Raw genomic sequence first — 26,690 nt, 5'->3', positions numbered from 1 at the left:
GAAACCCTGTCTCATACACACACACACACAAAAAAAAAAAAAAACCCTGTCTCAAAAAACCAAAAAAAAAAAAAAATAAATAAAAATAAAATAAAAAATAAAAATTAAAGTAAATTAAAATAAAATCAACCACAAGAAAAAAAAATTAGTCATTCTAAACTTGTTTCCTCTCCTTGTCTCCATCTAGGCTCGAAATGCAGAAAAAGCCATGTGAGTATCAACTTACTTGGGGCAGAAAATTTTGAGCTTTAATAACCAGCACAGAACTTTTGTGTGGCCCCTTTGGTAGGAGTCTTTCTAGAAGTGGTTTCTTCTCTCCATGTGGTAAAATAGCTTTCCTGTGTTTTTCCCATTAATCTTGTCTGGCGTCTTCTAGAACTTATACTGGGTAGACACGTCCCTGCCTGTGGGTGGGTTGGGAGTGACAGCAAGGGCCTGTCTGATGTTGATCTTTGAACCTTTCCGTACATTGCTTATCACAACAGTCCGATAGTTTCCCCCACAGTCTATATGTGCCATATAAATAAAGTAGACACTCGAGTGTTCAGAAACACAGATGGCATTGGAGGCCCACCCATTGGACCACAGAAACCCTTAACTACCCTGGCTTCTTAATTACCACTTACATGAATGATATCAGATTGGGTCAGGAGCAGATCTGCCCCCATCCAGGGACCTGAGAGATAAGAAATCTAATGAGGTCTTTTGTGTCCCTGGCAGGACTGCCCTGGCGAGATTTCGTCAGGCTCAGCTGGAAGAGGGAAAAGTCAAGGTGAGTGAAGTCTGATTCTTCTGCCAGCTCTCGTTGGAGGGTTGTGCACCTGAACTTCAGGTTTTACCCCTTTTCTGTTGGGGCAGTGTGGTTATCTGGCTCCCGCCTTTTCCTTTATTCCGTTTAAAATGATGTCTGGGTTCTCTTATTCTAGCTCTAGTAGTGACTATAAGAAGCTATAGTGTGGGCCTGGAGAAGTTAAATATTTGTATATGTTTATTTTAACTACACACAGTCCTTGAGTAATTGTGTATCCTAATTATGGAGTTTCCTAAGAAGAGACTGTAGAGTGAGGGTTAGGAATCCGATGTCCTCCAGCGCTGTCACTTCAAGCATATTGAGAGCATTCAATACTTTCGGGTTTGAAGCCTGAATCGGTTGTGGATGTCACTCACCACGTGTGTAGCCAGCCTAGTGGCGAACGTGTGTTCCTCTCATCCTCCATAGGAACGGAGACCCTTCCTTGCTTCTGAATGTACTGAGTTGCCCAAAGCTGAGAAATGGAGACGGCAGGTATGTTCCGTGTAAACCTGATCTCAACAGGAGTAACGCCTCTGCTTGCTTCTTATCTCGGTGATTCCGAACCAGCGCTCTAATTGTTTGTTTGTTTGTTTGTTTTTGCTTCTTTTGAGACTAGGTCTCTCTTTGTATTTCTGGTTATCCCTATGTAGACCAAGCTGGCCTCTAACTCACAGAGATCTGTCGATGTCTCTGTCTCTGGAGTGCTGGGATTAAAGGCTGGTTTTGTTTAGTTTTTTGAGACAAGGTTTCCCTGTGTAACAGCCTCGGCTGTCCTAGAACTCACTCTGTCGACCAGGCTGGCCTCAAACTCAGAAATCTGCCTGCCTTTGCCTCCCAGAGTGCTGGGATCACAGTCTTGCACAACCCCACTTGGCTGTTGTTGTTGTTGTTTTGGGTTTTTTGTTTGTTTTGTTATTTTGTTGTTTGGCCTCGAACTCAGAGATCCACCTGCCTTTGCCTCCCTAGTGCTGGGATTAAAGGCGTGCACCACCTCACCCGGCTTTGTTTTTGTCTTTTGAGGCGTAGTCTCACTTTGTAGTCCTGGCTAGCCTGGAGTTTCCTATATAGGGCGAACTGTCCCTGAGCCCACAGAGACCTGCCTGCCTCTGCCTCCCCAGTGGTGAAGGTAAAGCTGCCCTCCCCCACACATGTAGTGTTTTGGTTTCTTGTGAATTACAGTTTTCCTATACTTTCAGTATATTCAGAAGTCATAAAAACGTGCCTGTTATTTATTTTCCCCACAGATCATTGGAGAGATCTCAAAAAAAGTTGCTCAGATTCAGAATGGTAAGCTCATTTACCCTTGAAAATGTTCTAGAATATACAGTTAGATGTGGGGACCTCAGCCCTCCTCTTGTAATGACCAATAAAACAAATAGATAGAAAATTAACAAGGCCACTGAAGAGAAGAAATGAACACTGGCCCATGCATGGTGCATGCCTGAATCCCAGTGTCAGCAAGGTGCAGGCAGGAGCTCAGGGGACTCCTCACAGCCACACAGCACACAAGACTCAAACAAAACAAACATACAACTCTGTCAGCTAGTTTGATCTAGTTGGCATTTATAGACTGCAGCACCATATAACTGTTACACTTAACTTTTTTTTTCCTTTTTTTGTTTTTTCGAGACAGGGTTTCTCTGTGATAGCCTTGGCTGTCCTGGACTCGCTTTGTAGAGCAGACTGGCCTCCAACTCACAGCAATCCTTCTGCCTTTGCCTCCCAAGTGCTGGGATTAAAGGCATGCACCACTACCGCCCCAGCTATTTAAAACAATTTTTAAATTTAAATATATTTGATCATATTCTTTCCCTCCTCCAAGTCCTCTTCCCACCCACCCAACCTTACATCAAGTTCTTTCTTTAAAAACAGACAAAACCCAGTGCAACAAAACTCCCCCAAACCAAGAAACCAAAACAGGGAGCAGAACTACCAAACTGTGACCAAATGGGAGTGTAAGCACACTGACAACCCTCGGCGTCCATTGTATGTTGACAGTACTCCTGAACGTGAGGCCTGCCCTGGGTGGGTGATACAGAACGTGAGGCCTGCCCTGGGTGGGTGATACAGAACGTGAGGCCTGCCCTGGGTGGGTGATACAGAACGTGAGGCCTGCCCTGGGTGGGTGATACAGAACGTGAGGCCTGCCCTGGGTGGGTGATACAGAACGTGAGGCCTGCCCTGGGTGGGTGATACAGAACGTGAGGCCTGCCCTGGGTGGGTGATACACCTAGTGTCGTTCTAGTGTCAAAAACTGATTTTCCCTCTCCACGCAGTTAGCTGTTACCCCAGAGGCTAGATTTTCAGTCATTTTTTCATCCTTTTTTTTTTTTTTTTTTTTTTTTGGGGTCATCCATTTTTTTAAAATATAAAAAAAATAGGGGCTGGAGAGATGGCTCAGAGGTTAAGAGCACTGGCTGCTCTTCCAGAGGTCCTGAGTTCAGTTCCCAAGAACCACATGGTGGCTCACAATGATCTATACTGTGATCTGATGCCCTCTTCTGGCCTGCAGGCCTTAAATATAGTCAGAATACTGTATGCATAGTAAATAAATAAAAATTTAAAAATATATGTATAATATGATAAAACAAAAACTATGACATCAAAGTTGGAAAAGACAAGCCAACAACCATGATATGAATGCAGAAGATAAGGCGGAGAGCTGAGCAGGCCCTGTGCACGCGTCAGTCCCTGCAAGCTCAGATGAGCTTTGTTCATGTTGTTCTGGAGGGTCTTGTTTTCCTCCATCCCCTCTTGCTTCCTTTTCTGGTGTTTGTTTTTTGTTTTTTATTTATTATCATCATCATCATTATTATTATAGATAGGGTTTCTCTGTATATCCCTGGCTGTCCTGAAACTGGCTCTGTAGACCAGGCTGGCCTTGAACTCAGACAGCTACCTGCTTCTGCCTCTTTAGTGCTGGGATTAAAAGCATGCGCCACCACCGTCCTTCAAGGGGAGAGTTTTAATGGAGACATCCCATTTAGGGCTGAGTGTTCCAAGGTCTCGTTCTCTGGAATGTCTGGCTGCTGGTCTTTATTTTTTTTCCCATCTGCTGCAGGAGGAAGCTTCTCTGACGATGACAGAAGAAGGCACCGATCCATAAGTGTAGCATAACACCATTAGGGTTAATTGTATCACTGCAACCCCCCCCTCCCCCATTTTTAGATCAGTATTATTTAGTTCTTACCCTATGTCCCTCAGCTATCTTAGTCTCAGGTTCTTAGTCACCCAAACAGTGTCAGGTATGGGCTCCATGTCGTGGGGCGGGCCTTAGGTCACACTGGCTATTGTTGGTTACTCCCTCAGGCCATTGCCCTAACATATCTTGCAGGCAGGACACCGTTGTAGATAATAGAAGGTTTGTAGCTGGTTGGTCCGTAAGTGTCTCTTTTGAGAGCGTGCGAAGTGTGGTGCTGTACCGAAGGAGCTGGAGTGGAGGGGTGAAGGTGCTGTGTAGGCGCTGGCCGGGCAGTTCCGTCGTCATGAGTTGTGTAGGTGTTGTCTTCAATAGGGGGGCCTTGCTGTCAGTTTGTGGAGAACAACCTGTAGTCTCAGTAACAGCCTGGATTGTTGAAGGATTTCTGTGGGGCCCCTTTGGCCAAGAACTCAATTAGATGTAACACAATCTAGTACTAGAAACTTCCTTTGGTGACAAGAGGTGATCGTCTTCAATATGAGTTCATTGTAGGACGTTTGTACTGTACTACGTTTCTATACTGCTCAGCGGTCTCTCCCTGTATTGCCTCGCACAACCCCCTTCCCTACTCTTCCCACTTGATCCTTCCAGCCCCCCCCCCCCCCCAGCATCCATAACTACTTATCCTATTTCCCTTATAAGAGCACACAAATCATTCCCCAAAATAGAACATGTTCTAGGCCATATGACAAGTGTCAGAAAATTCAAGATGATTGGAATCTTACAAATTAAGTTTTCTGACTATACCAACAGGAAGAAAGATGCCTGCATACTTAACAGCTGACACACGTGCGTGAGTGTGCGTGGGACTCAAGAGCGTTCGTGTTGTTGACACTCACGACACACCAAGTGGGAGGCTCAGGCGGGACAGCCCTGTGGTTAAGGACATAACCCAGGTTTGAAAGCCAACCAAATACATTGCTTGCCATGCTGTATGGTTTTGATTCCAGCACTCAGGAGGCAGAGGCAGGCCCATCTCTGAGTTTGAGGCCAGCCAGGACTACACAGAGAAACTCTGTCTCAAAACAAAATAAAGAAAACAAACAAACAAACAAAAATATAGCTTGACCTTTTAGTACTCTGTGGGTTCTTCTTTTTCACCCCCTAACATTAGATAGAGAAAGGATAGAGAGGAGAGAGGGAGAGATTCTTGAATCTAGTTTCTTTCTTCTTGTTTCTTCTTTGAGCACAACTGCTAATCAGCCTCAGCCAGCCCCCACCCTCCGCCCTGCACAACCAACAACCACCCACCTTGACTATAGGGGCCCTAGCACTTATCTCCCCTCTGAAAGTCCCCAGAATTCCACCTGTCACACATGGCAGAAACTATCTGTAGCTGGCAAAACCATGCCTCTGCTAGAGCACGAGGCAAATCATAGTCAGCTGCTGCAGATAGTCTAAAGAGGCTCCATGTCCCCTCACTTAGGATTAAAATGTGGGGTTTTATTTTGTTTGGTTTGGTATTTTGTTTTGTTTTTGTTTTTGTTTTTTGTTGTTGTTGTTTTTTTGTTTTTTCAAAACAGGGTCTCTCTGCATAGCCCTGGCTGTCCTGCACTCGATTTGTAGACCAGGCTAGCCTCGAACTCACAGCGTTCTGCCTGCCTCTGCCTCCCAAGTGCTGGGATTATAGGCATGCGCCACTATGCCTGGCTGTATTTCTGTGTTTTTAAAGAAACTCAAGATTCAAGAATTTTCACGAAAAAAGGAAGAAAGAAAGAAAAGAAAGAGAAAACCAAGCAAAGGGCTGGAAGATTGCTCAGCTGTTAGGGACGTTTGCTGCTCTTCTAGAGGAACTGTGTTCCATTCCCTGCCTCCACATCAGGTTGTTTATACACAGCTATAAGCTATAACCCAGATACTTAATCCAGTTCCAGGAGATCCAACACCCTTTCTGACCTCTGCTGGTATCCACATACAGGTGTTAGACACATAAATACACATAAATAAAAACGGAAAACAGAACTACTAGGAAATCACAAGAAATGTTTATACATTTTCTGTGTACTTAGGTGCTACTGGGAATTGAGCCTAGGGTCTTGTATGTTTGGTACTCTGTGACTGAGACATACTTCCAGACTACTTCCATATAAATCCTACAGATCTATTCAGAGTTTGTTCACTGGAAACAACAGAAGATTGCTGAAAGAAATGGAATAAGCCCCTAATAATATGAAGAGACTCTGTGTTTGTAGATGGGAGGCCTCTGCGTAGTGTAAGTTCCCGTCCCTCCCATCTTCCCTCCTTCCCTCTGGCCCTCCTCTTTCCCTTTCTCCTTGGCTGTCACAGCTGTCCTCCTGTCTCAGCCTCCCTAGAGTTAGGGTTATAGGCATGGCCCACCACACCCACCTTTTTTGCTGCTATTGTTTGAGACAAGGAATTGCTATGCTGCACCAGTTCTTTAATGCAAACGCTAGCAAATCAAAATCTCAACAGGATTTTTTTTCCTTATGTTGATAAGCTTTATTTAAAAAACTAGATGGTGGGCAGTGCTGGCACACAGCTTTAATCCCAGCACTCAGGAGGCAGAGGCAGGTGGATCTCTGTGAGTTCCAGGCCAGCTTGGTCTACAAGTCCAGGACAGGTGAGGCTGCACAGTGAAACCCTGTCTCAACTCCCCACTCCCACCCCCAAAAAAGAAAAGAAAAAAATCAACAAATAAACAATCTAAATGTTAAGGGAAAAAAAAAAATCTAAAATAGCCAGAGCAAGATGCGATGTGGGTCAGGTGATGGAGGGTTTGCCTAACATGCGTGCAGCTGTGGGTTTGACCCCTAGCATTGCAGAAGCCAGGTATCTGAGCTTTGGGATTTACAGGCAGAAGCCTCAGGTTAAAGGTCATCCTCAGTTACATAGTCTGAAGCCAGCTAGGGCAACAAGAGACCCTGTCTCCAAAATACATACATACGTACGTACATACATACATACATACATTTGTGCATACACTTTTTACATGTATGTCTGTATGTGTATATCTCCAAACCAGTCTTTAAAAAGAACAAAATTGCTGGCTGTGGTGGCGCACGCCTTTAATCCCAGCACTTGGGAGGCATAGGCGTGCACCACTACACCCAGCTTCTAGGTAGTGTTCCAAATGTCAGCAAGAAGATGCTAAAACACAGGGTTCTTCTCTTCCTCCTCTTTCCCTTCTCCTCCTCCTCCTCTTCCTCTTCTCCTCTTTCTTCTTGGTAAACATTATCTTTGTTTTGGGAAGATGGCTGCTTTGAGTTTCTTTCTGACTATAGGATTGCACATCCTCAAAATAATGAAAGGTCTTTGTTTTTGTTTTTCTTCTTAAGAGGCTAACTAGATCACAGGAGTGGTAGTGGTTGTAGTTATTTTGAGAAAAGGTCTTACTGTTTACGCTGACTTTGAACTCTTGTCCACTTAAACCGTGAGCTCTTTTGTTCTTCTTGCCTCAGCCTCCAGAATAATGAGATGGCTGTGCATCGCTAATTTTTTTTTAAAGATTTATTTTATTTCTAACCATGTGTTTGATGCGTGTGTTCATGTGGGTGCAGGTGCTTGCTAAGACTAGAAGGGACACCATCAGATCCTATGCATCTGGAGTTAATAGGCCATTGTGAGCTGCCTGATGTGGGTGCTGGGGATCGAACTCAGGTCCTCTGCTGAGCAGCAGAGCTCTCTCCACCCTTATCTTCGTTGTCTTTAGTGGCCTTATTCAGGATGGAGCCCACCATCTCTAACATGAAGGGGGCTGGATTTAGGTTGACATGTATCTGTGTAAGCTGTCACAGAGACAGGCCAGGTTACGACCCTCACTGCACAGTGTTCCAGCCCACATGCCCATTTTGAATTTTGTTCCATTCATCTTTGCCTAACAGATCTTGCTGGGACTCCTGAACGCTTTCAGCTTGTGTGGTCACCAGCTGTCCTCTCATCTTTGTTGCGGTGTCCATCTGTGTCCAGTCCTTGGCCACCATAGGCAGTGCTTCAGCATGCACCTGTGTGCTTGGTTTTCAGCTGGTCCCTTGGGATGGCTACCAAGTCCTTAGTCTCAAAAATTCTCAAGAGCAGCAACACGCAGCTTTCCTGAAAGGGCCAAAGCAGCATAGTGTGGTGCTGCCATTGGTGCTTACACCAGACTCACTGCTTGCCTCAGGGACTGTTGCCTACAACCCTGACTGTTCATTTTAATTTAGTGTAAATGATATAGAAGGGTTTCCATTTGGGGTTTTTTTGGTTGCTACTAAGGTAAATTTTTTTGTTTTTTGTTTTGTTTTTGAGACAGGGTTTCACTGTGCAGCCCTAGGTATCCTAGAACTCACTCTGTAGACCAGGCTGGCCTCGAACTCACTCTCAGAGATCCACCTGCCTCTGCCTCCCAAGTGCTGCTATTAAAGGTATGCATCACCACCTCTTGGTAGGGGTGAAGGTTTTTTATTTTATTTTTTTTAGGGGTGAAGTTTTTTAAAGAATATTTTAACACCGGTATGGTGGTGCACACCTTTAATCCCAGCACTTGGGAGGCAGAGGCAGGTGGATCGCTGTGAGTTTGAGGCCAGCGTGGTCTATAAAGTGAGTCCAGGACAGCCAAGATAACATAGAGAAACCCTGTCTTGAAAAACCACCACCAAAAAAAAAAAATTTTTTTTTTTTTACCTTAACTATTGGGAATCTATGTTTACAGTACTTGGCTTTTTTTTTTTTTTTTTTTTAATGGTGATGATGATTTTTCCTATCAATTTATTTTATTTAAAAAATTTTATTTATTGGCTGGGGCTGGGAGCAGTGGTAAATGCCTGTAATGTAATCCTAGTACTTGGGAGGCAAAGGCAGGCGGATCTCCGTGAGCTCAAGGCCAGCCTGGCCTAAAAAGTGACTGTCCAGGACAGTCAAGGCTACACAGAGAAACCCTGTCTCAAAAAAACAAAAAAGAAAAAAGATATTTATTTAATGTTGAGACAGGATCTCACTGTGCATCCCTAGCTAGGCTGGAGCTCTCTATGTAGGCCAGGCTGGCCGAGAACTCATTGAGATCTGCCTGCCTCTGCCTCCTGAGTGCTGGGGTTAAAGACACGCACCACCACACCGGGTATTTTCTTATCAGTCTACATGAGCAGTTTTATGTAGTAACCCTTGGGTGAGTTGCCGTCCATCTTACAGCTATAGCGTTGAGTGCATGTGTTGGAAGTGTTGGCGTTCATTGTTCTAGGGCATGCCGTCTTGAAGAAATGATACTAACATTTTTGTTTGCCAGCTGGTTTAGGGGAATTCCGAATTCGAGACCTGAATGATGAAATTAACAAGCTGCTCCGGGAGAAAGGACACTGGGAGGTCCGGATCAAGGAGCTGGGCGGCCCTGATTATGGAGTAAGTAGGCCATAGCGCCGTAGCGCCCGGGACACGCTGGGGAGCTGTTGGCAGCTGGGCCTGCCTGAGCAGGGCCTGTAGGTGCAGCCATTGTCTGTCCACGAGGAGCCGGCTGACAGGGCCTTGCAAAGCAGCTGAACATCTGTGAAAAGGATGGTGGCACAATCCTAAAATGCCACATGGCTCAGGCCTTGTCCTAGGCCATGGCCACCTCACGTTCTTCCCTGAGCTCCCCAGAAACAGTCCTGCCTGTTGTGCTCCATCCCCTGTAGTATCTTGATTATAGTATTATTTGTTTATTTGCTTGTTTGTTTGCTTGCTCATTTATAGGCAAGATTCTTCTGTTATGTAGAGACTCCCTGGCTGTCCTGCAACTCAGTTATGTAGACCAGGCTGGCCTTGAACTCATAGAGATCCACCTGCCTCTTCTAGGATTAGAAGCCTGGCATCCACACTTTATTTTACTTTAAATTTAGATTTAGGAAAAAAAATGTTTTTTTGCTTTGTTTAGTTTTTGTTTTAGTGTGTGTGTAGGGGGGGGCCACTGGGAGAACACGAATATTGGGAGGGGGGAGGAGGAGTCTGATCTCCCTGGAGTTTGAGTTACTGGCAGGTGTGAGCCTCCTGAGGCGGATGCTGGGGATTGGACTGAGATCCTCTGGGGGAACAGGATATGTTTCTAAGGTGTAAGCCATTCCTCCAGCCCAGCACACACATTTTATACAGCAGTATGGTGCACACAAAAGTCTGCTGAGAAAATTCTGTCATGCACTTTGGCGTTTTCCCTTCTGTATATCTATTATTATTGTTGTTATTGTTATTATTTTGGAGACAGGGTATCATGTAGTTCAGGTTGGCCTCAAAGTAACCAAGGTTAGCCTTGAACTTCTGCCTCTTGCCTCTACCTCCTGAGTGCCGGGGTTTGAGGCATGTGCCACCATGTCTGGTTGTCTATGGTACTGAGGACTGACTCCAGCACCTGTGCAAGCTAGACAAGGCTCTGCTGATTTACTGCCTCCCTACATAGGTGCCTTGATATATTTTTTCTTGTCTTCTTTTTAGACCAAGTCTCAGTCTGTAGCCGAGGCTGGTCTAACACTATGTAGCCTAACCTAGCCTTGGGTTTGTAGCAGTCTTCCTGTCTCTGGCTTTCAAGTGCTGAGATTATAGGCCTGCACCACCACACACAGGTTTACTCCAGGCTAGGCAAGCGCTGTGCTGAGCTACAGCCTCAGCTCTGTTGATTTTTCCATTCGATTTTTCATTTTTCTTAATGACATTGATTTATTTATTCATTTATTTGTGGCTATGCACATACGCGCCGCAGTGTGCATTTAGCGGTCAGGTGACAACTTGTAGAAGGCATTTTTTTCTCTTCTACCATGTGGGTCCTGGGGAATTGAATTTAGGTCATCAGGCTTCCTTCCTCAGCCCCCTCAGTGCTGACATTAAAGGTATTGCTACCATGTTAGGCCACTGTTTTCTTATTTTTAGAACCTTTGTGGTGCTGGGGACTGAGCCAGGGCTACTTACACGCTAGTGAGCACTGTGCTCTGGAACCACATCTTCCTAGATTAACTTCTCAGGGGTTTGGAAAATGCACAGATTGTCCATGTATGATATAATTATCTCAAAATGCACTGTAAACAGAGAAAAGTAGGTTTACGTATCAGACCTGTCTCCCCTTTTTCTTTCCAATAAGAAAGTCGGCCCTAAGATGCTGGATCACGAGGGTAAAGAAGTCCCAGGAAACCGCGGTTACAAGTACTTTGGGGCAGCAAAAGATTTACCCGGTGTCAGAGAGCTGTTTGAGAAAGAACGTAAGTAGCTCGATTTTGAGAAGGTGTTGGCCTTTGATGATTGCCACTGAGTCAAAGAAGTGTGCTGTATGCTTTGCAGTGTAGCTGTGTGCTGTGTGGGGTAGCTGTGTGCTGTGCTGGGTAGCTGTGTGCTGTGCTGGGTAGCTGTGTGCTGTGCTGGGTAGCTGTGTGCTGTGCTGGGTAGCTGTGTGCTGTGCTGGGTAGCTGTGTGCTGTGCTGGGTAGCTGTGTGCTGTGCTGGGTAGCTGTGTGCTGTGCTGGGTAGCTGTGTGCTGTGCGGTGTAGCTGTGTGCTGTGCTGGGTAGCTGTGTGCTGTGCGGTGTAGCTGTGTGCTGTGCGGTGTAGCTGTGTGCTGTGCAGTGTAGCTGTGTGCTGTGCAGTGTAGCTGTGTGCTGTGCGGTGTAGCTGTGTGCTGTGCGGTGTAGCTGTGTGCTGTGCGGTGTAGCTGTGTGCTGTGCGGTGTAGCTGCGTGCTGTGCGGTGTAGCTGTGTGCTGTGCGGTGTAGCTGTGTGCTGTGCGGTGTAGCTGTGTGCTGTGCGGTGTAGCTGCGTGCTGTGCGGTGTAGCTGTGTGCTGTGCGGTGTAGCTGTGTGCTGTGTGGTGTAGCCGTGTGCTGTGCGGTGTAGCCGTGTGCTGTGCGGTGTAGCCGTGTGCTGTGTGGTGTAGCTGTGTGCTGTGCTGGGTAGCTGTGTGCTGTGCGGTGTAGCTGTGTGCTGTGCGGTGTAGCTGTGTGCTGTGCGGTGTAGCTGTGTGCTGTGTGGTGTAGCTGTGTGCTGTGTGGTGTAGCTGTGTGCTGTGCGGTGTAGCTGTGTGCTGTGTGGTGTAGCTGTGTGCTGTGCTGGGTAGCTGTGTGCTGTGCGGTGTAGCTGTGTGCTGTGTGGTGTAGCTGTGTGCTGTGCTGGGTAGCTGTGTGCTGTGCGGTGTAGCTGCGTGCTGTGCGGTGTAGCTGTGTGCTGTGCGTGTAGCTGTGTGCTGTGCGTGTAGCTGTGTGCTGTGCGGTGTAGCTGTGTGCTGGCGTGTAGCGTCGGTGTAGCTGTGTGCTGTGCGGTGTAGCTGTGTGCTGTGCGGTGTAGCTGTGTGCTGTGCGGTGTAGCTGCGTGCTGTGCGGTGTAGCTGTGTGCTGTGCGGTGTAGCTGTGTGCTGTGTGGTGTAGCCGTGTGCTGTGCGGTGTAGCCGTGTGCTGTGCGGTGTAGCCGTGTGCTGTGCGGTGTAGCCGTGTGCTGTGCGGTGTAGCCGTGTGCTGTGCGGTGTAGCCGTGTGCTGTGCGGTGTAGCTGTGTGCTGTGCGGTGTAGCCGTGTGCTGTGCAGTGTAGCCGTGTGATATGTGGGGTAGCTGTGTGCTCTGGTATAGCTATGTGCTCTGTGGTGTAGGAATTAGTGTTTCCAGATTTTTAAAAATAGTTTAAAATTTTTGTTCTTAATTTTATTAGATATTTTTAGATCATGGTCTCATATAGCCCAGGCTTTGAGCTCTTGGCCTTCCTGCCTCCACCTGCCAGGATTATGGACACCTAGCTGTTTTCTGTTTTCTGTTTTAACACATTGCTCAGGTTGCCTCAAACTTGCCATGTAACTTCCATCTCCGCCTTTAGAGAGTTCTGGGATTGCAGACCTGTGTCGTGTCCGGGTTGTGTTGTTGTAGTTGTTCTGGTTTTTGCATTTACTTCTCATCTTTCTTTATTGTGATTAACATTTATTTATTAGTGGGAGTATCTTTGTGTGTGTGGGGGTACACGTGTGTCATCCAGCACCTTTACCCACTGGGCCACCTCGCTGCCGCATTTACGTTTTTCTAAATATGTTTAGTTTTTCTGTCGTGTTAAGAGTTGAACCCAAGACCTTGCACTCGCTAGGCAGGTGCTGTGCTGCTGGCTGCTGTCTGCAGCCCTCAGCATATAATTTTATTTCAGCTGTAGGCTTTGCTGTTGTCAACAGAGAGCCTTTCAGTGTTACCCAGGCATGTCTTAACTCATGAGCTCCAAGGCTCAGGTGACATCCTGCCTTAGTCACCTGTGCCACCATGCCTGGCTCAAGAGTGGCGTGCATAAGTCACTCTTTTCTCATATAGTAAAGTGCTGCCCCACTTCAGGACTCCAGTAGAGGGGACTGGGAACTACTGTTACCTTCCTGTTTCCTTCTAGGCCCCTTTCAAGGCTGATATCCATACTAGGTAAGAGAGTAATCAGCCCCAGTTGACTGAAAGTGCACTTTTCTTCTATACCTTCACATGATTGCACGTTAAAACTGGTCCCTGTGGTCAGGAGGAAGGCAGTGCTTTTGCCCCAGTCAGTGTGATGCCCACACCTTCACAGGACGTGGCCTAAAGTGGCAGATAAAGTTGCCATTACCAACTGTGGGCAGGAGTGGAGGTCTGCCAAAACATGGCCGTCCCCTCCCTGCTGTGACGCTCCTTGATGTGTGCACTTAAAGCTACTCCATAATTGGTCGGGAGGACTGAAAGTGCATCGCAGGGGATGAAGTGATGGTGCAGCTCTTGTGCGGGAGGCCTGGGCGTGAGCCTTCGCACCAAAAGGAGACTGAAAAGAGCCCTTCAACACATTCTTCAATTGCCAGGCCTTTGTTTCCAGTTCTCATAACTAGAAGGTTTTTGAAAAAATGTTGTGTCTTTGTGTGTAAGTGCAGGCATATCTGTGCTCCAGCGTGCATGTGGGGGACAACCTTCTGGGAGTTGGTTCTTTCTTTTTGCCTTATTTGAGGCAGAGTCTCTCCTGTCTGTTTCCCATCTTGATGCAGGAGTTCTAGATTTACAGATGTTTGCTGCTGCGTCTGGCGTGGTTACATGGTTCCAGGGATTGGAGTCGGGTTGTCAGGCTTGCAAGCGCTTTTAGCTGCTGAGCCATCTCCCTGTTTTGTTTGACACAGGGTCATACTGTGCAGCCCAAGCCAGCCTGGATCTTGTTATGTGGTCCTGGGATCAGAGATGCTTGCTACTGTTCCCTGCTTGCTTCTGTGACTAATAAGGTTGATAATTCCATTTTTTAATTTTTTTATTTTTTGGTTTTTTGAGACAAGGTTTCTCTGTGTAGCCTTGGCTGTCCTGTACTCGCTTTTGTAGACCAGGCTGGCCTCGAACTCACAGCGATCCACCTGCCTCTGCCTCCCGAGTGGGATTAAAGACATGCGCCACCACACCTGGCTGTGTATAGATATTTTTGTCTCCATGGTATCTGTGTGCATGCATGTAGTGCCCTCAAAATCTAGAAGAGAATATTAGATCCCCTGGAACTGAAGATATAGATGGTTCTAAGCCCCCATATGGATGCTGGGATCCAAACCTGCATTCTAGCTGACTGTAGGTTCAGCTTGACCACTGAACCATTTCTTTAGTCCCCACGTTTTTTCTTTCTTTAGTGGTCAACTTTTATTCCTTGGCCAGTGTTAGATTAAACTTTTCATTTGATTTCCCTTTGATAATTAAACTTATATTCTAGATAGTTGTCCTTAGTCTGAAATGCTTTCTTCAAAGTGCTCTCATTTGCTCTTTGTTGCTTGCTTGAGACAAGGTTTCTATATATGGCCTTGGCTGTCCTGGAACTCACTCTGTATATCAGGCTGGCCTCGAACTCAGATATTCACCTGTCTCTGCCTCCTGAGTTCTGGGAGTAAAGGAGTGCTTTAACCCCACCCCCGTCATTTGCCTTTCTTATGGTTTTGTGTCACTCAACATTATACCATGTCCTGTGTTGTTAAGACACTTTGTGAAACAGCATAAAAGGGGCCTCAGGATACCCCATGCCATGACTTATAATACTAGGTTATTCCTAGTGTTTTTACTACTGTATGAATAATCCTGAGATGTGTTTCTCTGCCTATAAAACTTTATTATGGATCTGTGGTTTGGGGGGCATTGTTAGAAAGTGCTTCAGACAGAGCCTGGGGCCAGAGCCTTGCTAAACACAGGTCACCATTGACCCACATCTCCAGCTCTGCTTATGTAAAACATATAGGTTCCATTTACTTACTTGCTAGTTATCTATTTTTGTATTGCTGAGGATTGAACCCAGGGCCTCGGGCATGTGAGTCAAGGACTCTAATTGCTGGCCTATAACCTTAGCCCAGAGATAGGCTTCTTTAATTAGATTCTACTCAAATTGGGCCAAAGCCTCAGCTTTAGGCAAGGTGGGCCTGCTCGCTTGGTCCCATGTGTGAATAGAGAAGTGCTGACTTTGTGGCGTGTCCGTGCATGTGACATGTGTGGCTCTAGCACTGTATGGAGAAAAGGGTTGGCTCAGGATGATCTTGGTGGCAGGTCAGCTAAGCTGCTGCCATTTCTTGTAGCCCTTCCTCCTCCCAGAAAGACACGTGCTGAGCTCATGAAGGCGATCGACTTTGAATACTACGGTTACCTGGATGAAGACGATGGAGTTATTGTGCCTTTGGAGCAAGAGTATGAAAAGAAACGTATGTCCGTGGGCATGTCACTGTCGCTGCCACCTGCCTTCTGTTCTCTCCATTGAAAATGGTTTAAATAGTGCATGATACCAAAGCTGGCTTTATTGCTGCCAAAGGTCTGCAGGGACCTGCGGTGACCTGACATCTAGGTGGTGGGTGAGTCAGTCAGGGTCATGCTGGGCCCGGAGCAGCCGGTGAAGCCACAGGTCTTCCTCTGTCCAGATCCAGTTTGTGAGAGGTCACAATCCAAATCCCTCTAAGCTAGCTTGTCTTGAGCTTGTTCAGTAGTCCCCGGATCGACAGCTCTTAGATGGGCTTCCTGCGCAGCTGACAGGAGGCAGGGTCTGTAGGAGTGCGTGCTTCCTCCTGCAGAGCACGCCATGCCGGCCTGAGGAGTGGGTCCATGCAGCTCCCATAGGAATTTGGAAATGTTTGGTGGGGTGGGACCCAGCATGCATATGTCCTTCCCTTTTTCACGTATGCATGTCAGTCAGCCCCTGGAGAGGATTTGGAGACATTCTCGCTGCCTTGCACCTACTCAAGGCCACAGGCATTGTAGGACAGACTGTCCTCTGCAGCCATTTTTCAACCTCCAGGGCAGACTCGGGGGTGCCCTTTTTCCAAAGGGGACATCTTGGCCTCCCAGCCCAGTGCAGTATTTTAAATATGCTCTGTTCTCCTCTGTCTTCAGTCAGAGCTGAGCTGGTAGAAAAATGGAAAGCAGAGAGAGAGGCCCGGCTGGCAAGGGGGGAGAAGGAAGAGGAGGAGGAGGAGGAGGAGGAGGAGGAGATCAACATCTATGCTGTCACCGAGGAGGAGGTACGGGCGTGGGTCCTGCTGGTCATTGTCCTCTCCTGAGCTGCAGTCACCCGGGAGGAGACTGGGCCACGGCTCAGAACCCAGCTTCCTCAGCTGCAGGGTGGAGCACAGGGAGGCTTGCAGACAGGAGGGGCTAAGGGAGCTCTTATTAGCTTTCTTTCATCAGGTCAGTTCTCTCAAATGATGTAGGGCAGTTAGTGAATGCGCTTTAGTTCACGGCCTTAGCCCCCTATGGCTCTTGTGTCGTCTTCCACACACATTTCTCACATGGAAACAGGTCCGTGGGCTTCTGCAGAGGCTTGTGACCAGGCGTGGGACTGTGGCCCACACTTCTCACCCCGAGCCTCTGGGCGCCAGCCTCTTCTGCTGTTGGGTCCAGCATGGACCAGTCAGAATGCTTCTGAGTGCTCTTCTGAGACAGGGGAGTGGAGGCAGGTTTTGCATGTACAATTGATGGCGCTTGCTTGTACATTGCTGACAAAGCAGCAGGTTTGGAGACAGGGTTGATGACTTAGTGACTATGTTCCTGGATATGGAGGTTCCTGCATAGGTCCGGCTGGCCTGCAGTAGAGATCAGTAAAGCGTTGAACACAGGATGGCCATATTTGTCTGGGTTAAAGATAAATGCTTGATTCTTCATCGGTTTAGTCAGTGGCCTAAACACACCATGCTCAGCCAGGTGCCGGAGCAAAGCAAGCAGCGTGTGCTGGGAGATGCTGTGGCAAGCAAGGACAGATGGCAGGCTAGTGTCGCGCACAGACAAGTGCAGTCCTGGGGTGATGGGGGCAAAGGGGGATTCCCACCGAATAGACATTTCCCTTACTTTAAGAACAAAGGGAAGGATTTCTTTTTCCTTTTAAATAATGGTAGCTGTCTTAAGTGTTTCGTTCGCTTGGTTGTTTCTGTGGCCCTGGGGGAATAAGCCCTCTACCGCTAACCCTGTCCCCAGGTCTCTCTTATTTTGAGATAGGGTGTCACTGTGATCATGAGGCAGGCCTTAGACATTACTCTTCAGTCCCACTTGCTTTTGTTTCTTGTTGCTTTTGGAGATGGGGTCACTCTGTAGCCCATGCTAGCTAGAACTCGAGGCAGGCTTCTTGCCTCAGCTTCCCCAAAGTGTGGGTTTGCAGGTTTGTGCCACCAGGCCCCACCGAGTGACGCTTTGTCCCGAGGTATCAGTGCCTGTGCCAGTGGTGCTCTGCTCATGGGTTGTACATCTGTCTTGTGCAGTCAGATGAGGAAGGCAGCCAGGAGAAGGTGGGGGAGGATGGCCAGCAGAAGTTCATCGCCCACGTCCCGGTGCCGTCGCAGCAGGAGGTAGGATGGGTGCTGCGAGCCATTCCTCCAGCTCAGCTCACCGCCCAGTGTTCCTCATCCTTCCATCCCACCACGCAGTCTTAAATCCCGACCATGTGGCGCTTGTTATTGCGTTCACAGAGGGCTGTGGGGTCTGCGAAGGGCAGGACCTTCTTGACGGGACTGATGAGCATGAGCTTTGATTGCTCCCAGGGTGGGGGGTGGGGGGGATGGCTAGGTCTTGCAGACTCTAGTGCAAGTCAGACTTGTTGACCACGTCCCTGCATGTATTCCCAGCTTGGGTTGTGGTACCGGTGGGGTCCTTGCCGAGGGGTGACTCCTCTGCTATGGGTGTCCGCAGATTGAGGAGGCGCTTGTGCGGAGGAAGAAAATGGAACTGCTCCAGAAATATGCCAGTGAGACCCTGCAGGCACAGAGTGAAGAAGCCAAGCGACTCCTGGGGTACTAGGATGAGCCTGGAAGATCTGCTGGGTGTGCTTGTGACACCTGAGCGTGCCATCCTCATAGCTGCCCTGGGCTGTGGCTAGGCCGGCTGGCGCTGGGAGGCCCTGTGCCTTTCTCATCCTTCATCTTGCCTCTCTCCTTTACTGGACATGTGAGCTGGCCCGATGGTAGGGCCCTGTCCCTGACTTCCCAGTAAGCTGTCAGGGTACCCAGGCTGTAACCATCACCTTTGTACAGATACGTTTGCTACATAGGGATCCATTCATTTTCACTTGGAATGTGTAAAATCAGCTCTCTGGAAAATTTATTCCATCTTGTACTGTGATTTTAGGGAGTGAGAAAGATCAGTTGGTAGCCAACATTAAAAAACAAACAAACATGGTTTTTTATTCAAATCATATTTAAATTCAAAGACATATCTTCTCTGGGAAACAAATGGTGAGTCTACCCCAGGTGGAGTTCCATGGTGAGTAGTGGGGCCATCCCTTTGTGCCAGGCACCACTTTTCTTTCCCATGGGACCCCTCCCCCCACTACCACCCCCACCCCCCACCCCTGTGAGAGCCTGCTTCACCTTCTTCTGTCTTGTGGACAGGAATTTTGAGTTTGCAACTTTACTTTTATAACTTGTATCAGAGAAAGCTACTTTTATTAAAGATTTTTAATAAGAAAGGAAACGTCTGTGCCTGGACCTTGCTCTGTGGCGTATCTAGACTGAGAGCACACAAAGTCAGTCATGGAAGGCCCTGAACACTGTGTGTGTGTAGACAGATGTGTAGTGGTGTGCACACACCGCCAGCTTACATTCACAGCTGAGGATGGCTGTGTGTGGCCTTTATGTGTGCACATGTGCCGCTCGGTGACTGAATCCAAAGCAACACTTGAGCCGAGTCTCGGCTACCTATCAGCAACCTCCCGTAGCGTGAGCCCCAGGCCTCCTGATCTGAGGGTAGAGGGATCATCTGGGAGGTCAGTGGTGCTATAGTCAATGGTCCTCCCTTGGGCACAGGGATCCAACCCAGGCCTTCATCCCATGCAAAGGATGTGTGCGGACTGTTTAGAGGACAGGGACAGTGGAAGGTGATTTTGCCCGTGGGGACAACATCATGGAAGATGGTGGCAGAGCCGTGTTGCTGTAAGTGGCCAACTCAGAATGAGCCAAACAGTGGCTGTGCTGGCTGACTCTCTGTGGAGCTTTGAGTTCAGAGCAAAGGAGGTGAGCCATAGCTAGTAGGAAACTTTTTTTTTTTTCGAGACAGGGTTTCTCTGTGTAGCCTTGGCTGTCCTGGACTCACTTGTAGACCAGGCTGGCCTTGAACTTACATCGATCCACCTGCCTCTGCCTCCCAAGTGCTGGGATTACATATGCGTGCCACCCCGACCGGCCGCTAGTAGGAAACTTATCTTGACCCTCCCTGAGAGTAGGACTGGCATAAGCCAAGGCTACTGTGTACAGGGAGAAGGCAGGTCCAGGGTGGAGCTTCAGCAACCCTCAGAGGCAGGAGGATAGCGCCCAGCACCATCCAGGGCCTGCTTAGGAAAGAACTTTGAGCATAGAGCATAACATTTTAGGCCCCTGCCTCAACTTCTGTACCCCAGATTCCAGCACCTGGTGCCCTGTGATTACCCTGTGGTCTTAGCAGGCCTATGGCATGACCCGAGGCATCTGAGAACACTGGGGACACACTAGGATAGGTTTGAGACTTTGGAGGGGCCTGGGGTGGCCAGGCTTATCTGAAAGTTGAGGGCTTGGCCTTTACGGTATTAAGCTTTCCCCTGGTTTTCTTGGTATGTCCTGGGGTGCAGGATAGACCCGTTAGATTTCATCGTTATGGAAACAAGCTCTGCATAGGGAGGTAAATGGCCTGCTATTGGTGTCCCTGGTGGGGGCCCCAGCAGTGGCTGAGTACTGAGGGCAGGTCTGTCCAGGGCTCCTGCCCAGGCCTAGAAATAGTGGGGGGAGGCAGCTGGGCCAGTGTGGCTATTGATGTGGGTGTGGTGATCTTGGTTACGTCTTCACATAAGGGGGCAAACCCAGTCTTGGTAACCAATTGGTCAACAAAGTCTCTTAATGTGCATGTATACTTTAACCCTGTTTGCTGTTTCTGGAAAGGTGACTTTTCATCCCAGTCTCTCTTTAGCCCACCTAGCCTCCTGTGACTCTAAAGCAGTATCTTTTATTTTCCTCCAGGACAAGTGCCTCCCTCCCTAGCCAAGACTTCAACTGCCCTCCTCCTCCTTGTCCTTTCTCTCTTTGTATGTGTAGCTCCTGCGGCAGCTAGTTTGTATACTTTAACCCTGTTTGCTGTTTCTGGAAAGGTGACTTTTCATCCCAGTCTCTCTTTAGCCCACCTAGCCTCCTGTGACTCTAAAGCAGTATCTTTTATTTTCCTCCAGGACAAGTGCCTCCCTCCCTAGCCAAGACTTCAACTGCCCTCCTCCTCCTTGTCCTTTCTCTCTTTGTATGTGTAGCTCCTGCGGCAGCTAGTTTCATGTCAACTTGACACAAACTAGAGTCATCTGAGAGAAAGGAGCCTCCATTGGGAAAATTCTTCCAGAAGATCGGGCTGCAGGCAGTAGGCATTTTCTTGATTACCGATCAATATGGGAGGGTAGGGCCACTCCTGGCCTGGTGGTCCTGGGTTCTATAGGAAAACAGGCCGAGCCAGGTGGTGGTGGTGGTGCACACCTTTAAGTCCAGCATTCAGGAGGCAGAGACAGGCAAATCTCTGAGTTTGAGGCCACCCTGGTCTGCAAAGTGAGTTCTAGGTCAGCCAGGACCATAAGAAAAGCCCCATCTTCAACAACAACAGGCAGGCTGAGCACGCCAAGAGAAGCAAGGCGGGAGCAGCACTCCTCCATGGCCTCTGCATCAGCTCCTGCCTCTGGGTTCCTTCCCTGTGTGAGTTCCTGTCCTGACTTCCGCCATTGATGCATTACTATTTGGAAGTGTAAGCCATGTAAGCCAACTTACACTTACATTTCCTCCCCAACTTGTCTTTGATGATGGTTTTTCATCACAGCAACAGAAACCCTAAGACAGTCCCTGGCTCCAGATGCCCACTCCTGACCGTGCACACCATGAGTGGATGAAAACTTAGCCCAGCTTGTGCCTAGAGCATCGTGACAGTAAGCTATTCTTGTTCCCTCCGGGCCCCCAGGAGAGGCTCAGTGTGTGTGTGTGTGTGGGGGGGGGGGGTTATCGCGTACGCACTGACCTGACAGGGACATGCAGTCCTGATCCACGTCCCAGCCCGTCTTGCCTCAAGAACACAAAGGTTCCTAGGGTGGTCAGTGTCTGGCTGGCTCCATTTGCCTTCTTCCAGCTTAGGCTTGTTTGTATCTGTGCACTGGGCATCTCTCTCACTGCATCCTGGGACCTCAGAGGCCACTGGCCGCAGTGTTTGAACGGAGTTTCCTTTTTTGTAAAGTGAATGGTGAGAGGATGGTGCCGCCACAGCTCCTTCCGGCTGGCGTGTTTGAGGCCTTCAGGGACACAGGGAGCAGATGCTGCTGCTGCAGAGTTGGGCATTGAATATTTGGACATTGCTAAGGGTCAGAAATGTCCCTTGAAGTCCCGTAAACAGATAATGTCATCGTGAGCTCTCTTACAGTAGGCAGATCTGGGGGAAGTGGGAGCCTGTAGGGTAGACCAGAGGCTGAGGCTGGGCCTGATCTGGGGGATAGCAGTAGAAACAGAAGGGAGCACAGCTTTTGGGGGGAGGCTGGAGGAGAATTTTGAGACCAAGCCTGAAGGTTAAGACCATCGACAGAAGCAGATGGGAAGGAGTGAATTTGGCCTATACTTATGGCTTTCCAGTTCTGGGGAAGAGAGAGCATCGATGCCTGCCCTTTCTGTGGCCACTGGGTGAGCTGAACGTTGCCCAAAGGGATATAACCAGCAGCAGCCCGGAGTACCAAGGTCTCCACTGCTCCAGCATATCTTTGTTTTTATTTTTGCATTTATTTCTCTCATATTTTGCAGCAGCGATTCTGTATTAAGGACACAGGGTATCATGGTTGGTATCTGGGCATCTTTGTAGTACTTTGCCCTCCCATTTCTATTATTTTTTTCTATTATCTGTTATTTAGAATTTTTTAAAAATTTATTTTATGTGTGAGTACTCTCTCTGCATGTACACCTGCACACCAGAAGAGGACATTAGAGAGTATAGATGGTTGTGAGCCACCATGTGGTTGCTGGGAATTGAACTCAGGACCTCTGAAAGAGCAGACAGCACCCTTACTTGCTAAGCCATCTCTCCAGGCCCTCCATTTCTATTCTTATTGGAGGCTTATAAGGATGAACTGCCATCTTGTCCACCCTTATAAATTATTACATTTTTCTTCCCTCTCCTCCAGACACAGTTTTTCTGTGTGGTCCTGGCTGTATTGGAACTCTGTAGTCCAGGTTGGCCTTGAACTCAGATTTTCCATTTCTGACTCTCAAGTGCTGACATTAAAGCCACCACTGTCTGGCTAAATAAATAAATAAATCTTAAAAAGAAGATGGAGGAGGAGGAAGAAGAGGAGGAAAAGGAGGAGGAAAAGGTTCAGTATAGGGCTTGAGGTATGGTTCAGTGGCTCAGTGGTTAAGTGCACTTGTCTTTCTTACAGAGGATCTGAGTTTGGGGTTCTCAGTTCACAGTCACTGATAACTCCAACTCTGTGGTGTCCAATGCCTTCTTCTGGTCTCTGCAGGCACCCACACACATATTTAAAACACATTAAATCTTTGTTTCATTTAAGTTTGAGATAGACATTATTTTAAAATTTGCAATTGAAATAGGATAATATTTTTATAGGAAAAGTAGTTTATTAAATATATGTATATATTTTGTTTGTTTTGTTTTGTTTTGTTTTTCAAGATAGGGTCTCTTTGTGTAACCTTGGCTGTCCTGGACTTGCTTTGTAGACCAGGCTGGCCTCGAACTCACAGTGATCCACCTGCCTCTGCCTCCTGAGTGCTGGGATTAAAGGTGTGCGCCACCATGCCCGGCTTGAATATATATTTTTAAACTGCTCTATTCCCAAGTGAGCATAATGCATTTTTAAAAATGCCACTGTATTTTTAAAAAATTTCCAACCAAAAGAAATGCGGATTTGTTAAGATGTGATTTACACAGCATAGAATACAATATTTGAAAATGTACATGTAAGTGTGTCTGTGTGTGTGTGTGGTGTATGTGTGCAGATGTATATGTGGTGGGGAGGTGCCTGTGCTTGTATATGCTTTCACATGTAGAGGCCTGGAGAGGGATTTTAATTCAGAACATGGCTGCTCTGACAAGAGATCACATCCCGAGACCTGGGTATCTGTGATCCTGCTGGAATACAGATAGGCCTTTAATCCCAGGAGACAGGCAAACAGGTCTCTGAGTTCAAAGCCAGCCTGGTATAGAGCAAATTTCTGGTAAAGAAAAGTTTAGGTCCAGGTGTGGTGTTTTTTGTTTTTGTTTTTTGAGACAAGATTTCTCTGTCCTAGCCTCACTTTGTAGACCAGGCTGGCCTTGAACTCACAGTGATCCACCTGCCTCTGCCTCCCAAGTGCTGGGATTAAGGCGTGTGCCACCAACGCCCAGTTTGGTACACACCTTTAATCCCAGAGCTCAGGAGACAGAGGCATGTGGATCTCTGAGTTCTAGTCAGTTCTGTTCAAGTATTAACGTTGAGAGTGAGTTGATTTTTTTTTTTTTTTTAATTTGGTTTTTCAAGACAGGGTTTCTCTGTGTATTCGGCTGTCCTGGGCTCACTTTGTAGACCAGGCTGCCTTTGAAGTCACAGAGATCCACCTGCCTCTGCCTCCTGAGTGCTGGGATTAAAGACCTGCACCACCATGGGTCTCTCAGTGAGAAATTTAGAGAAGCCAGATTGAATCAGTCATCTTGGAGAAGAGTTTGAACCAGCCAGCCAGAGTTCAGGAAGAACGAGAAAGGGTGATCTTATTTAGCAGTAAGTCTCAGAGGCCAAAACAACATTCTAGGCCTAGATTAGATTGCAGGGAGGCTAGAAGCTTCCAGGACTAGGCCTAGGTTGGCAGACGGAGGCAGTAAGCCTCCAAGGTGACATTTATAACAGGCAAATAAAAGTTTCTTTTAGAGTGGCCAGAGGCTGGCTGGTGTTCAGTGCCCCTCTACTGTTTCCTACCTTATTATCTTTTCTAGAGCAAGGTCTCCTTTGAACCTGGAGCTTGCTGGTTTGGCTAGGCAAGCTGGCCAGGGAGCCTCCAGGATCCATTTGTGTCAGCTCTACCTGGCACCATGGTTACAGGCCTGCACCTCTACAACCCGACATTTTACAGGACTGCTGGGAATATGAACCCAGGGTCCCATCTTTCACAGCAAGCATTTTAACCTCCGAGCCATCGCCTCAACCCCCATTTTAATGGCTTTAATACATTTCCCGAGTTGTGCAGCTCTCACTATGGGTACAGTGTTTGGGTTTGTTGTTTTTCGAGACAGGGTTTCTCCATGTAGCCTTGGCTGTCCTGGACTTGCTTTGTAGACCAGGCTGGCCTTGAACTCACAGAGATTGGCCTGCCTTTGCTTCCCAAGTGCTGGGATTAAAGGTGTGCACCACCACCGCCCAGCCATGCTTTTGTTGTTGTTTTTTCCTTTTCTTTTTAGATTTTCAAGGAACTTTCATTTTTAAAATATATTTTATTAATTTATTCATTGTTGTTTTTTCTTAGACAATGTCTTCTGTATAACCCTGACTGGTCTGGTATTATATAGACCAAGTTGTCCTGGAACCCAAAGCAACCCTCAACCTAAGGCTGCCTCAGGCTCCCAAGTGCTGGGACTGCAGGTGTTCACCACATCTGGCTTCATAGTCCAATTTTATTTTTTTAAAGGATTTATTTATTTCATTTATTGCATATTAGTGCTTTATCTGCAGAAGAGGGTATCAGATCGCATTGTAGATGGTTGTGAGCCACCATGTAGTTGCTGGGAACTGAACTCAGGACCTCTGGAAGAGCAGGCGGCACTCTTGACCACTGAGCCATCTCTCCAGCCCTCATAGTCCAATTTTAAAATGCCTTAGTACCCCATAAATGAAAATGGTGGCTTGGCTTTTGTTGACAAAACCCATATCGAAACCAAAATACCTTCTTCCCTGCAGCAGCTCCAGGCCAGGGCAGAGTGGAAGCCGGCTAAGCCATTGACTGACCGCCCTTCCCCCTTTGTCATGCCTCACCCAGCTCTTGGACTCCCCTTTCCCTTCTCCCAGTGACCTCGGCCCAGCTGAGAGGTCAACCCACCCAGAGCCACTCTGGTTCAGGGTACATCTTGGAATGGAGGCAGTTTCTCTTGATCACAGGTGCCCACTACCCACGAGTGTGCCAAACTTGGAAGCCCTCTGCGGTGGCACTGTAGCTCCCGGCTGGGGCTGCGGGGCCTCTCTCACCGGCCTGGAGTTCCAAACAGCTCTTCTGCTTTCTCTCTGCGTCAGCCTTTCCCTTTTCATCTGCATGGCCAGTGGGGCTGCTCACAGGGCCTGTGGTGATGGCGTCGTCCGTGGGCTCGCTCCCTGTGGTCTCCTTAAGTTTTGGGAGCTCTCCCCCTCGCCCCTGCCCTCCCCCCGGAAGGTTTGGATTTTCTCTTTCACCCATGGATGGATCTCAAGGCCCTAGAACAGTGCTTGGCCTGCAACAGCCATTAATGAATCTATTGAATCAAACAGCCCTGGAGGGTCTAAAGTGGCTGTCTGAAAAGGCTAGAACATTCTCAATTTCCTGTCATCTTTAGAGATGGGGTCTATTTGATCTAGTTCAAACTGAGAGTTAGTTGGCCCACAGGTTTTCCTTGTGCCTCTTCTCAAGTGCAGATGTTTCTTTGTTTTTGTTTCTGTTTTGCCTGGGACCTGGCCTCCTTTTCTGTCCTATCGTTCTTCCAAATGGGACCCTGGGTCATTCTACCCGCAAGGATTAAAAAAAAAAAATTTTTTTTTTTCATTTCCCCTTGTCTTCATTTTTGACTTAAAGGAAGCTGCCTTTGCTGTGTGTCACCAGGGCTTTCGATTCTCAGAAGTGGAAACATTGAGGTTTCTGCCTCAGGAGCCCTTCTTCACAGTCAGCCCTGGCTGTCCCCTGTCCCACAACTACCCTAGAGAGGCCTCTTGCCTGCTCCTGGCAGGCCAGTGAGGGATGGATGTGGGTCCCGGCTGAGGTGGGCAGGAGGTCAGGGAGGGATGAACGGGAGCGATCAACAGTTGTCAACCAGTAGAGGCCAAAGGCTTCTTGGGAGGGGTGGCGCGGCAGACTGAGTGGCAGAGGGCTGCCCTGAGAGGATTTAGAGAGGTGTTAGCATGAAGGCTATGAAGAGGTGCGGGCGGATTTCCGTCTTGGATGCGGTGCCTAGGGCTAGGTCCAAGCTAAGGCGGGCTCCGGGACGATGAGGGCGGGGAAGGTGGTGTTAAGGGCGGGGTCAGGGCTGAGTGGAGGATCAGGGCGGTGCTTACGCCCGGGTTACAGAAGTGCTGAGAAGTGAGAAAAGAAAACGGTGTTGGGGGCGGGATCAGGGAAAGAAGGGTCGGGGGCGTTGGCCGTGGTGTAGGG

At 48.0% G+C, this 26,690-nt stretch overlaps 1 protein-coding gene across 1 annotated transcript; it reads left to right on the top strand.

Annotated features, from left to right (window-relative positions):
* Window positions 1-634: 634 nt before the first annotated feature.
* Window positions 635-18,148, top strand: Isy1 (ISY1 splicing factor homolog; the record flags this gene model as incomplete). Its single annotated transcript, XM_051154864.1, has 9 exons — window positions 635-772; window positions 1,220-1,285; window positions 2,038-2,080; window positions 9,211-9,323; window positions 11,026-11,143; window positions 15,441-15,563; window positions 16,246-16,373; window positions 17,604-17,690; window positions 18,031-18,148. Coding segments are annotated over 9 exons (924 nt in total), but the record flags the coding sequence as incomplete, so codon positions are not given.
* Between the last annotated feature and the right edge of the window lie 8,542 nt (window positions 18,149-26,690).

This window comes from Acomys russatus, chromosome 13 (assembly GCF_903995435.1).
Source record: "Acomys russatus chromosome 13, mAcoRus1.1, whole genome shotgun sequence".
NCBI lineage: Eukaryota > Metazoa > Chordata > Mammalia > Rodentia > Muridae > Acomys > Acomys russatus.
Note: the sequence above shows the minus strand (reverse complement) of the source record. Positions and strands in the feature narration are given on the sequence as shown.